The sequence below is a fragment of the Cinclus cinclus genome, chromosome 3 (assembly GCF_963662255.1).
Source record: "Cinclus cinclus chromosome 3, bCinCin1.1, whole genome shotgun sequence".
Classification (NCBI taxonomy): domain Eukaryota; kingdom Metazoa; phylum Chordata; class Aves; order Passeriformes; family Cinclidae; genus Cinclus; species Cinclus cinclus.
In genome coordinates this window covers 97,351,728-97,365,558 of record NC_085048.1, presented here as the reverse complement: position 1 = coordinate 97,365,558, position 13,831 = coordinate 97,351,728, and the positions used below count along the sequence as shown (strand labels likewise).

General features: G+C 45.4%; 2 protein-coding genes across 4 annotated transcripts in view; both read right to left on the bottom strand.

Annotated features, from left to right (window-relative positions):
- The window catches only part of MSH2 (mutS homolog 2), a 44,489-nt gene extending 42,622 nt beyond the window's left edge, over nt 1–1,867 (bottom strand). For all 3 annotated transcript variants that reach the window (XM_062489362.1, XM_062489363.1, XM_062489364.1), the window contains exon 1: nt 1,648–1,867. In XM_062489362.1, coding sequence (XP_062345346.1) covers nt 1,648–1,867 — 220 coding nt within the window. The remainder of the gene's footprint in view (nt 1–1,647) is intronic.
- Nucleotides 1,868–8,791: 6,924 nt separating this feature from the next.
- On the bottom strand, nt 8,792–13,510 carry EPCAM (epithelial cell adhesion molecule). The gene is made up of 9 exons (XM_062489361.1): nt 13,444–13,510; nt 13,057–13,161; nt 12,231–12,471; nt 11,890–11,955; nt 10,742–10,805; nt 10,286–10,387; nt 9,921–10,118; nt 9,485–9,526; nt 8,792–8,833 (listed from the first exon to the last, which is right to left on the bottom strand). Exons 1-9 carry the CDS (start codon nt 13,508–13,510, stop codon nt 8,792–8,794), a joined length of 927 nt encoding a protein of 308 aa, XP_062345345.1.
- Nucleotides 13,511–13,831: the final 321 nt, after the last annotated feature.

The following is a 13,831-nucleotide window of genomic DNA, read 5'->3' as shown; positions in this document are numbered from 1 at the left end:
ATAAGCAGCTTCTGTTGACAGAAAAGACTGCCATTCACACTCACACAACACATGTGCCAAGACATTTCCCTTTTATCATAATTTGTCCAGTAAAAACAACATATCAACGAAAAACAAATTAAATTTACATCAAAACCTAACTTAGAAAGCACCTAATTGACAAATTTCTTGCTTCTGCTCCTGCATGTGCAAGCAGATGATGCAGCTGAACAAATTTAATTCCAAGTAGCTGCCCAGAGGAGCAACATCACTTTCACCTCCCCATCTCCACCAGCAGCCTACACACAGAGCAAGGTGATTCCACTACTGAGCAAACTAGGAGTTCAGGCAAGTACATTAAGCTTTCTGCCAGGTTGGGAAGTGGAACTAAATCAGACTGGTGTCAAGACATCTAACACTGGAGTTAAAGGACACACCAAATTAGCAATAGCAACCAGGAATATCATATCCCTCTTTTAGCAGAATGCCCTAATCACATTTGAGGCTCTTTCTCCTTTTACATGAAAGATGTTAAACAGCAAACTTCCACTTCCATAGGAACTTACAGGTGTATTTTAAACAGAATTATTGCATTTTCTTTCCTCAAACATGTAGTGAGATTTTTCTAAACAGGTAAAAAACCCTAATTCTACATAATTATATTCACTTTCCCAGTGTAGAACAGTTGCAACAAAACACAATTTTTTCTTATTTTTTTCAGTTGAGACAATACAGTACACTAGCAGAGGGTGGGGAGCAGCTGAAGTTCATGCGTACTTTGAAATCATCCTGAAAGCAACAAGTGCAGTTTCATGCTTATAGTTGGATATGTTAGATCACACTTTAGAGGGTTTAAAATTGGAGCTGGTAGTTACATGATTACACCTGCAAAATAACTTCTAAATTGAATACAACAATAATACTGACATGTTTCCAGTCAGGAAGAAACATCCAGCTTTATGAAGAGCTGGGATTTTTATTCTATTTTTTTTTACATGAGCTCATTGCTCACAATAGAAAGTGAAAAGCATGAGAATGTATTGCTCTTTTTAATGCTGTCGTTCACACAAAAAAAAATCATTCAAAGAAGTTTACTTTTTTTAAAATCGGAGCCAATAACTCAGCAACTTCGTGTTGTTCCTCGAGATTAAGGCTAATACAAGATAATTTATCTTGATGCTCTTAGACCCACCATCAGCAAGCCTTATACCAAGCGATTAACGAAAAGCAGCACGAGGTGGGACGGAAAAGAAAATCTTACGAAACACACAGAAACACTTCAAAGTAAAGAACTTCGTTCAGCGATTCCCGGCCTCGACGAACCAGGGCGGGCACGGACACCTCTGAGCATCTCCCTCCCTTCCCTCCTCCATCCGCGCCGGGAGCCGCAGCACCGCCCTGCCCGGCCCCAGCCACCCACGATACACCACCCCGAGGCCGATCCCTGTGGCACCCGCAGGCCTCGGCCTCGGCAACGCGGCTGCCAGGGCCTCCCAGGGGGTTCCAGGGCCTACCCGGGGCATCCAGGGACAGCCCACACCACCGCCACCTCCCTCCTCCGTTCGCCCCCGGTCACTCGAGGCCGGCCGCAGCCACGCCTTGGGCAAGCGGCCACCCTCGCTCGCCCGCCCGCCCGCCGCCGTCCCTCAGCGCCGCGCCCCCACCCACCCGGTGCCCCCGCCAGCTGGCGGATGACGGCGCGGGTGCGGAAGAGCTCGCGGGCGGCCAGCCGCGCGTCCGCGCCGTGCACCGTGTAGTAGTCGCCGCGCTCGAAGAAGCGCACGGTTGTGTCGGGCTTCTCGGGCAGCGAGAGTACGGCGCGCACGAAGCCCGCCTCGGCCCCCGCGCCCTCGGGCCACACGGCGTCCCGCGGCGGCTCCACCGCCATCTTGAGCCGCCGCTGCCGCCGCCTCCCGCCGAGCACGCCGCGCGCGCGCCAGCGCGCCAGCAGCGGCGGCCAATCGCCGCGCGGTCCGCGCCTTACGTCACGGCCGCTCCGCCCAGCTCAGTCGCTGCAGGGCCCGCTCGCGCGCCGAGGCCGCCCCGCCCCTGAGCCTCCCGCCTTGCGGGAGCGCGCCGCCGCCATGGCAACGCCCTGCCGCGCGGCCCGGCCTGCGCGCCGCCTTCGTCTCGGGACTGCGGGATCCCTTTGGTTGGAAAACAGATCGGAGATCATCGAGTCCGACCTGCGACCGGACGCCGCCGTGTCGACCAGACCGTGGCGCTGAGTGCCACGCGGAGCCTTTCCTTCACCACCTGCAGGGACGGTGACTCCGTCACCACCTCCCTGGGCAGAATTCCTCCCACTGGCCAAGCTAGTGCTGGACAGCCGGTGTGGCCCTGGCGGCTGTGCCGCGGTGGTCACTGCCTTTACTCCGTGAGGAGAAGGGTGTCCCGTATGGGCTGCCGGGAGGCGAGTGCTGGAGCACGTCCCGGGAGCGGGAATGTCACCCGGGTCAGTCCCAGTGCCGGGGGCTCTGGGTGATGGGCTCTCCTGTGCTTACAGCAGGAATGGTGTCCAGAGACCACGTGTGCTCCCTCCAGCAAAGAGAGAGAGCAGCTCTTGCCCTGCTTCCAGAGGCATCGCTTCTTCCAGGCAGCACAAGGAACAAGGCAAATAGCCCAAAAAATCCAAGGCTTGACCCCCATTTACATACAGGGATTACCGAGCCCAGGAACAGAAAGGACAAGGACTGGCCTGTGGCACTCAGAGGTATCCCGAGCCCTGGCTACAAGGTGGTCCTCGTGCCCAGAGTACTTTAGATTTTTTGATTTTTCATGGTCTTTTCTTTGTACTGTCCTAAGCATTTTTCTTTTTTGTTTTGTTTGCCTGTTTTATCTTGTACTGTAAAGGTACAAAGGAGTAGAAACAGTGTAGGTCAAAAACTTTATTTTGGTGATTATTGTCTTAAGAATAATGAGAAATGCCATATTTCATCAGCTAAGTCAAGTCTTCTTGGAAACTTCTCTTGCACTACTTTTCATCTTTCCAATCAGAAACCATTTTACTCCAATTCCCAAATTCTTCTATCCCAATCCAGCTGCCTGCACACCTATCAACAAAACACATCTTCTATTTTACATGCCTCAGTATTTCTTGCATAAATGTTATGTTCTGGTTTGTGTACCTTGTACAGAACATCCCCTTGTTTGCCCACCATTGCTTTCTCTCTCATTTCTTCCCTATGTTAGTCAGCTTCTTGAAAGTCATCTCCCATGTGTCCTTCCATCCCCCCTCCCTCCCATCTGTTTCCAGATAAGGAATGCTTTTGGGACCTCTGTTCCTAGATTTTTCTCACCTGGCTTCTCTCATCTTTGCAATTGGTGAATCAATGTGCTCATCTTTAATATTTCTTGGTGTCAATCTTTTCCAAAAGGCCCGCAGATGCCCACTTAAGAACTACTTCAGGTTTTCACACTAAACTAACTTTTTACTGGGCCACCCTGGTCTGAAGATGTTGCCATGTGCTGCCTGTTCCACCCCAGGGAATGTTTTGGTGTCCCCTCCTCTGCCCCATTCCTGCCTGGTGTCACTTTTGGCTTCCCATCCACACTTCAGCCTTCCCCTCCTAAACCCCAGTGCTGTACCCCCAAGGGAACACAGCTTTTCTAGCAAAGGCCTTCAAAGCCTTTCTGTAAATGTATTTGCTGAAGGATCACCTGTGGTTCTTGTGATGAAGTCCAATCTGCCTTAAATTGACTTAAAAAGGAAGTAGGCAGGCAGGTCCCTAGAGCTTTGACTGCTTTGTGGTACCCTGAAATCTTCGTCTTATCTCCATAACAGTTTTAAGAATGACACTGCTCTGGCAAGCCAACTGTATTTCTTTTCAGTATGAATAAGTGTACTTTTCCTAACCTTCTTTACAGAGGCAGCCAAACTATCTGGTCTGATACTTTCCTCCACCAAAAGTACTTGCTTGCAGCAATACTCACATAGTAAATTCAACATAAACAGCTGAATTCAGCTGTCATTTAGCAAGTACATTACCTTGGGAATGTATTCACTGTGTCACCTCGCCAAGCATCAATAATACCAGGTCAGCCCAGAACACACATTTTGAATACCTGGGAGAGCTTGTCTGTGTACACGCTGATGGTTAGAGATAAGGCAGGAGACAGGACAGGGAGAAAAGGTGTGTCCCATATACACACCTGGAGACAGGATGGGCTCCATGGACCTCATTGTCATCTTCAGAAGTGGTAAAATAATGTCTGCTAATGTCTGAGTGTTTCAGCGTTTCCCTCTCTCTGCCCTGAGCTGGCTGCACCCCCTGGTCCAGCACTTTGCTCAAGGCAGCTCCGCAGGCTCCCATTCGCAGCGAGCCTCCCCCCAAACTGGCCGCTAATGCCCTGAGCGTGGTGACCACAGCCCGTGAACAAGATTTTGTGTCGTGGCATCCCTTGCACAGAGCAGCTCAGCGCTGATCGCCTTCCCTTGGAGCCTCTGCCATTTCCCGTATCCCACTGTTCTATCCGGGCAGCTCCAGCAGGGACCGGCTGATGCGCACAGGTCGGCTTTGAGTGGGGACCATTTCCCTGTCGTCGGGCCGGCTTCTTTCACTGTGCTGTAACACAACACTCCCTGTTTTTCCCCGGCCTACCAGCAACGACTGGAATTGTTATGGCCATGGCAGGTGGAAAACTGCTGTTATCTAGACCTTAGTTAATTTTTATTTTTTTTTTGCCTTAATCTTAGGTGTAAGAAATGTATAGAGAAAAGTTATAGTGAGTTTTCAGTTAGGAACATCGATGTCCTTTAACCACTTTGCAGGAGAAAAAAAGAGAAAAAATTAAATTCTTTTTCGCCAGTGGTTAATTAGAAGACAGTTGTGATCAGTTGCAGCTCTAATGCTTTTGATCTGGTGGGGATATCACCAGAAAATCTGGTATCAGACTGATGGGTATCTGTGTGTGCACACGCGTTGTGCAGCAGAGGCTTAATATTAACAGGATAAGAATATTTAGATAATGTAACTTTGAAAACAGAAAATATGACTGTTGCCTTGCAGAGAACCTTTTAACTTTCTTTTGTTTATTTTTTCACTAACATTTGGCACAGCCATGCTCTACTTGGCAGGCAAGTGTAAGAATTCTGCAGTGCATTTAGAGGATAGTAGAGAAAAAAACCCACACCCCTTACCTGTGTGAGGTTTTCACACACTACAAACTAGTCAGTGTTTCCTCTATCATCACACACCGCTTCTTTTTTGTGCATGTCTGAATATACAAGGTACCCTTGAGTGTGCCTGACTGCCTGCATGCCCTGAGATGGACTTTTAACAGATTGCAGCCTCTCCTGGGAACTGCTAGTATTCCCTAACTAGCACTTGTAAAGTTGGAGCAGCAGAGCTGCTTGCATTTTTAGCTTCGTTTTAGAATAGAAATAGAAATTTAGTTTTAGAATATTTTTCTGGCTATTTCATGTCATCCAAAGTCACTGCATTCTGGTGATCAAAGCCCAGCAGGTGAGGATATAAATAAACATTGTTCACAAACAGTGTTATTTCTCTCACCAAACTACTCTGACTGTTCAGGAGGGTAATGGGTACAGTACTGTCAACAGACCCCACAGATGCAACACTGACCTTTCATTTTCTAGCTGTGGAAACTGTGCTTTGGCATTACTTAGGTCTTGGAAGAAAGTTGTGTAGACTCTAAAGTCATGTTTCCTCAAATATATTGTTAGCATGCCCTCTTCTAAAAAGTCTGTAATTCTCTTTACATAAACATATATTTAATTTTACTTAATAATAGTAATATATATTTACTAGTGTAATAATTAATGAGGAAGTAATCGATTTGCGCTTGCCTATGCAAACACTATTTTCCAATGTTGTACATAGGGACAAAGATAGGTATTATTGCTAGGGTTTCCTGTAGTTTGTGTCTATCCTTCTCTGTAACACAAAAATCTAATTTATCCAGTCTTAATACATTTTCAATCTGCCCTTCAAATGCTTTCTAATTGACATTATCTGAAAAGATAGAGGAAACATGGTATCTCAAATTCCTGTAGATATTTAGATTTTAAAAATATGATTCTTCACGTAAGGAAGTTAATGAATAAGGTGAATGGAAGCATCAAAATATTAACCTAGTTAAAAATTGATGCAGTGACTACTAGTCCTTTATTAAGTTCTATTAGTCTGTTTCTTTTACAGATAACTCTCTTTTTAGCTCTGCTGAATGTTTTTCCAATAGCATTAAAAGTAGTATCCAAGTATCAAAATAGTGACCATTTAATATTTTGCTATTTAATACCATATTATTTTTCAGTAGCAATCATTTTTTGCCATATTGCTCTCTATATGAGAACTATCACATGCATATGTGGAGAGTTGACACAATCTGATAATGGCTTTTATTTTTTCTTTAAATTTCATCACATTAGTTTCGTCTCAATATGAAGATCCATAAAACACAGTAAGCTGCAGGATACCAATATACTAATTTCCCCCTCATCTTTTTCCATTTCCTTACAAATACATACTTTAATGCAGCTGAACAAGTGCAGTGTTTAATAAATAAAACAACACAGGCCAATATATCAATGCAACTATTTATGACAGGAAACTAATGAAAAAACTATTGCTGATCACCATTTTGAGAGCTGAGCTGTGCCATGTTAGTACCATAGTAACTGAATTTAGAAACAGCATCTTCCTTACAGTTGTGGATTTTGTTAAACTGTGGGGTTTTTTTAAGAATTTCTGTAAACTTTCTGGTTTTCTAATCCCCTGACTAGTTTCAGGCAAATTTGACAAGGAAGAAGACCATAATAAAGCACTAAGCTTCATATCCAACACAAAAGGCTCCACTGGGAAAAAACAAAAAACAACAAACAACAACAACAACAACAAAAAAGGAAACCTGTCTGAATGCTTCCCTGTAGTGTGGGAAAAGCAGAGAGATGATGTTCAAACAAACCAATTGGGACAAGGTCCAGGCCACACAGCAGATACATACCAGCCTGTCCAGTCAAGTCTGCACATGTGCAGCTCCAGCCCAGCCACAGCACACAACACCTCTTTCCATCCCACAGGCCAGAAACATGCTGTGAAATGGGGAGGGAAGGAGGAGGAGAGAAAACAACAGCATTAGAATACTGGGGAGAAGAGACAAATGGCAAGAATACCATATTGCAGATGTTTAAGGAAGCAGAGGAGATCGAGACTGAAGCACTGGGGAAGACAATAATACACACAACACAGCACAAGACCACCTTACTGAAAACTTGGCTTTATTTGGTTAACAGCTTACAGAATTGTACAAAATTCATCACACCTCGGCAGATTGCCCACATACCTAGGGAGAAAGGGAATGGCACAGGTCAGCACAGGGAGAGTCTACCCTGCAGATTCTATCACTGACAAAGCTGCCTGAAAAGGCTGCAAAACATTCCAGTAACTTCTCTACTTCAGGATTTTTGTGCAATATCTAAACACAGCAATGCACACAGGTGAAGTACCACCCTGTTGAAGGGCAGAAGGGATACTGGTGAACTGTGACAGTGATGATACCATGACCACAGTTCAGCAACTGCCCTGTGATATCTAGCAAGCACGTTGATGGGCCATGCTTCACATTTAATTTCATGAACTGTACATAGGATATCCTCTCAGTAGTTTATCCTACTGTTCCTGTTTTAGCCAGGGTGGGTCAAAACACACACCACTTTAGTAACAAGGTTTGTCATTCAGTTCCTTATCTTGCATCTCATCATTTCTTTGGCAACAGGAGTTACAGCACTTCCTTTATAAATCAGACACACTGGAGGGATTGCTAGCCAACATCCATTGCACAGGTTACTGACAACCAAAGGAAGCTCTTGTGTACTGCAAGGCTGAGAGCCTGTGTAAGCCTGGTCAGCATCTATGGCAGAGAATAACAGCAGAAATAGCTCCTTGCCTTGCAACAGCTTTGCCACAGGCAAAATCACAGTAATGGGGTAAATTGCTCTCCCCCAGCTCCACCAGTAGAAGCCAAGCCTGCACATCCCCCTCAACCATGCATCAGAGATGTTCTAGGTTGGAGGTTTATTTTAAATACTTCAATAGCATTGGAAAGATCAGTCATTTCAGGAATGCATAGACTGCATTCTCAGGCTGTTGGCTTTTTTATTCGACAATCTGTATATAATCATTTCACTCTTGTTGCATACTTTTCACAGCTTTAAGAAAAAATATCATGCTATTGAGATACTAGATGGCTACTAAAAACTGCTAATTGGAGTTCTAGAATGTTTTCAACTACGCTGAGGTTCTTTTTTTTAAGGAATCAAACAACAAATTTGCAAGCATGATAACTTACTGATTATTATTTCACCATGGACGAATTGGAAGCCTGTTTCAAAGTTTTATTAGTTCAAGTCATAAAAAAGTTACAGCAACTTCAAATATGTACAAACTGCCATAAAAACGTTGTATTCAGTTATACAGGAGAATCTCATTATAACATGGCTACAAAAGCATTACTTTCAACAGAACTCCCATAAGGGTAAAATAACCATTTTAGGCATGTATGCTCCAAAACCCTAGTAACAGCAGTTGTCAACTTGTTTCATCATCATAAAAAAATAAAATCAGGGAGCAATAGTTAAGTATTACTTGAGTAAGATGATGCATTTAACTCTCAACAAATAATAAAAGTATAGTTGAATAGTTACCAGTCTTGGTTGTTAAAGAGTTTTAACAATCATTAAATGAACACAATTGCCTCCCTTTCAGGGGGAAACTTTTAAAAGTTAAGATTCAGCCTCCAATTTTTTTTGTCCTCTTCTTGCTTGAATGTGGCTTGTCTTCAGTTGATTTAGTTAAGCATTCAGTCCTCTATGCATTTCATTCATTTCCTTCACCTGGAGAGGAGGAGGTAGAGGGAGATCAACATCTGTACTACTTCTAAATTTTAAAACTCCATAAATCACTAGAACTTAACAGCCCAGATTTTCATTAGCAAATCTATTTGATGCAACACTAACAGAACCAACCATGACACCACCAGACTTGGAAAAAAAAAGCCCACTACTTAGGGTACATGCAGGAAGCAGACAATACTATTTAGCTACAACATTGTTTGGATTCCTTCACAAAAGGCTCCACACTCTGCGTGAAGCACCATTTGCTATTCCATTGGAAAGTAGCTCTTCAATGGCAACTGCAAGATCCATGCAAATACCTCAGTAAAGGTATTTGTTCATCACAGAACAAGACTATCAGCACATCCTGTGGATTGCACAGCCCTTGGCTATACATATGTAAAACAAAATTTGCAGTGAAACAGAACCCTGCCCCCTCAGCCCTGGGAAAAGCAGCAGATCATCAGTTGCCTTTGAAACTAGTGCAGAATTACAGAGGTGAAAACTAGCTACAGAATTCCAATACTTTCAGTCTCCTTAAACAGATCTGAAGCACCCAAAGCAAGCTTTTAACCTACAGCAAACTTAGGAGTTTCTGGGTTCCTAGTCAACCTCCTCCCCACACATGCACCACAAAGAGAAATTAATTACCTCAGCTTTGACGTACTTCCCTTTCCTCCTCCTTGTGAGGACCTGTAAGAGACAGGTGCAATATTTTTTAAGTCTTGACACACAAGTAACTAATCTGGTTTTGACTTTAAAAACACAAAACTTGAAGCTTGTCCGTTCCCCATCCTTCCAAAGTGAGGTATGTACAAACAAGGTTGTTTGTCACACTCAACTACTTTAAACCAGGAAGCACTTTGTTCACCTCTGTGAATTGTTCCCAGTACTTGTTTTCCGGGTGACACCCTTCAGCTGTAACCTGAAACAGTGACAGCATGCTCATCACCTATTTCCCACCTCCAAGTCTGAAGAAGCAAGCCAATTTACAAAGGAAGACTTTCCATCAGAGTCCACATATGTATGCTGTTACTTCCCACATTATACCAGCACCATTCTGCTTGGCAGCTTTGTTAGAACTTACCAGAACAACAATTGCAGCCACTATTGCTATTAGTACCACTACAATGACAGCAATAAGACCGGGAGTCAGGGATTTCATGGAAAACTCTGGTGCTATTTCATCAACGTAGTAGACCACTGTCTCCTCAAGCTTCACTGGTTCGTTGTCAATGCTGACATTTAGCCCAGCATTATTATAAAAGATGGATTGACCTTTCACCTAAACAGATAGGAAAAGAGAGACTTGCTAGTTCACATTGTAGTAGGCATTTATCTTGTCACAAGAATAATTCACCTTGCTTTATTAGCCAGTACACAGCCAGACTCCCGAGTGCAGTGCAAGACACACACCTAGCCTCTGGCAGACTTTACCCGTGACACACTTACATCTTTTTCAAAGTAGTAGGCCACATCAGCTATATCCACATCTCCAGATAATTTGTCTGAGGAATTTTGCTTCAAATCAATAGTAATGTAAGGTTTTTCATACTGCAGAAAATAAAAAATATAGTATGGTATTTAGAAGGAGGTACTTTAAATCCAGCTATCAAATATTCACCAAAACATTATGATCCAGTTTGTGAACTTGCATCCTGGATCAAGTTTATGGTTCTTGAACTCAAGCCAACTGCTTACAGTAGGATTCAAATTCCACTTTTTAAGTGAAGCAAAGAAGTTATCTACAGACTAAGGAGAGCAGAGTAGCTTCTCAGCATTTCTGATCAGCTATCTGCCAACTGCTCACTAGCTTTAGAGCTTCTACTAGAATTCCTGCTGCATTGCATTAGTCAAATACAACAAAATGATGTTCTGATACTTCACTAAACTTTATGTGCCTCTTACCAGGACACTGGCTATATGTCGGCCATTCAGCTGATAACGACTGGTAATGGTATCCGTGAAAAACCTGCAAGAATATAAAAGCCATGGCTATAAAAATAGTATTATTTCACATAAAGCATTTGAGAAGTAGAGAAGAAAGGTGTAATTGTTTTCTTCTGCAGTCTATGTGGTGAGTGGACCTCATCTAGCAGCTAAACCTAGTCTCTCACTCACTCCCCCCTAGCATGATTGGGAAAAGAATTGCAAGGGCAAAAACAAAGAAAAAAACAATAACCCTCATCAGTTGAAATAAGACAGTCTGGGAAGTGAAAGGGCTGGGTGGGGGAAATATAAAACCTCAAGTGATGTAATTGCAATCAGTCATCACTGACAGATCAATGTCCAGCCAACCTCTGAGCAATAGCTATTTGGCAAAAAAAACTTACCCCCAGATTTACTGCTGAACATGACATTATACATTATACAATACACACTGTCTGTTTGGTCAGTTCAGGTCAGCCCTAGCCCCTTCCCAACCTATTCGGTGGGGCAGCAGAGTCTGAGAAGACCTTGACATTATGTAAGCACTGCTCCACAGCAGCTGAAACACTGGTGGATTTACCAATGCCTTCTTGGTCACTGGTCTAAAAATGCAGCACCACACCAACTGCTACCAAGAAAATTAACTCTGCCCCAACCAAACCCAGTGCACTCACTTCATACTGGAGTACTAGAACTTAATTAATTCCTAACAGTGAAGATGCACTTACTATAAAATAAACACCAGTGCTAGATAAAAGGGCTTTACCAGTTTGAAGAGCTCAGAGGAAGAGCTAGAGGGCAGCAGCTTTTGTTCTGGAAAGGAAGTGATCTAATAACTACAAGTAGTCCTCCTGCCATTTTTGTCAGTTTACTTTCCATTTCTTTTAGCATATTGATTTGAGGGGGGAAAAAACCTAGCAATCCATTTTAAATAGAAGGGAATCTCTAGCAGTTAATTTGTTTCCACTACAAATTAAAGCAATTCTGGGAAGGATCAGCAGCTCACTTCTAAGGCGTATTACAAATGAGTTCACAGGTCTGACAATGCTTTTAGCAACAGTTTAGAAATACACTAGATATCTAGCAGGACATGCATACACTACCATGACATTACTATCATCACTTACTTCTTTAAAGATTCAGCATTCAGAGGAGCATCTCTCTCAGCGTGTTTCATTTCAATAATGATCCACCTGAAGTACAATGAATATTCCTGAAGCACAGGCATATAAGACATACCAAAACAAACTAACCCCAGGCTATAAAAAAGAACAATGAGACAAAACCAAGGCAACCAAAGTCTATTCCAAACCCATTCAATGGCTCCTTGTTTACGAAGAAAAAAAACCCAGCAGTAACTAAGTGTTGATTGCTCCATCTTCATTCGTCCCCAGTGCATCATTCACACAAGGCAGAGCCTCAGACAGGAATGTTTTCATGTCACAGCACACCCTTTTGAAAGACTTACATCGTTCTGACTAATTTATTGCACTTCAAGTCTGCATCATGTTTGTCAGTTCTTCTAACTCCAGCTGTATTCACACACCAACAGGTGCTTCCATTGCACTGCTTTGCCTTGAAATCACCGCTGTTTTCACACTCAGGATCATAGAGGCCATCCGTATCTTCAAATGCATCTTTTGGTTTCTCACGACGACCCGATTTTGAGCCCATCACTTCTGCTTTCATTAGCAGGCATTTTGAAGTCACTAAAAATAACCAGAAAGTCACGTTAAGCAGCATCAGACCACGCATGTCCAAAACAGACCTCTGAGTCCGTACAAACAAAAGGTTACATCAGCAGCAACTAGATTCGAAGCCATTACACGGAAGAACAGACGTCTAATATGTAGGTGGTGCATAAAATCAATACAACTGGGGTATATCAGCCTCCCGAGGCAAAGGCCTAACAGGTCCAGCCTTAGGACTTACAGCTTCCATTTCTCACAGCTAGAGGCTTGCTCACAGCTTATCTGAGCTTGAACCCAGAGTGAGGTCTTGTCACAAGGCTCTTTCCTCTTTAGATTTGCAGAAAAAGCGAGGATATGTGCGAGCAAGGAAGCTAAACATCTTCAAGAAATTCTTGCCACTGGAGAACAAATATTGAGTAGACACGAGCCTACAGCAGTACAAGCAGAGAAACCCTGAACGCTTGTTTTCCAACACCGGTTGACCTGGAAGACCAGGAAGAATTTCTTCCTTGCCTCCATTATTTGCCGGGAACTCAAATTCTCACATACTGCCCGGCGCTCTGCTTTTCCGCGCCACCCACACGGCCCTGCCTTTTTACTCACGGGTGGTGCAGTCCACGGTGACACCGGAGCCGATGGCCTGGCAGCGGCATTGGCCATTTTCCACCCTGCAGTTGCTAACGCGCTTGTTCTTCTCGCAGATGCACGCTGCAAGAGAAGCGCGGCCGTGAGCCGGGCGCGCCGGGGCAGCTCAGGCCAGCGAGCCGGGCAGGACGGACAAAGCCGCTCCTCGCCGGCCGGGCGGGGAGTGCCCGCACCCCCCGCTTCCCCCCCGGCCCCCTGCCCGCCCTCCCTTCCCGGGCAGCGCCGGGGCTCCCCCCGGGGGCGCTACTGGAGCCGGGGCCTCCTACGCCCTCCGCCACCCCGGCGGGAGAATGGTGTCGCCGCTCAGTGGAGCGGAGGGGAGCCCGGAGCGGGACGGACACTCACAGTTCTGAGCAGAGGCGACGGCGCAGAGCAGCAGCAACAGGAGCGCAGCCCCGCAGAGCGGCTTCATGGCTGGGGCGGGTGGCGGGAAGGCGCTGGGGGGCGCGGGCACAGAGGGACACCGGTGCGTGCGCGGCAGCGGCGGCGGAGCGGTGTGAGCCGCCCGACAGGTTCCGCAGGTGCTGGTGGGTGAGCCGCGCCCTCCCGGCTCCGGTTACACCTGGGACGCGCGGGGGGAGCGGCGGTGGCGGCGGCTCCTCCCCCGGGCCCGCCGGGTGCGCTCTTAAACCACTGCCGCGCCCGCCTCCCCCCGCACCTAGGCGAAACTGGATGGGGCAGGGTGGGACCCGCGCCCGGTCCGGCCCCGACAGTGCCTGTCCTGTGGAATGGG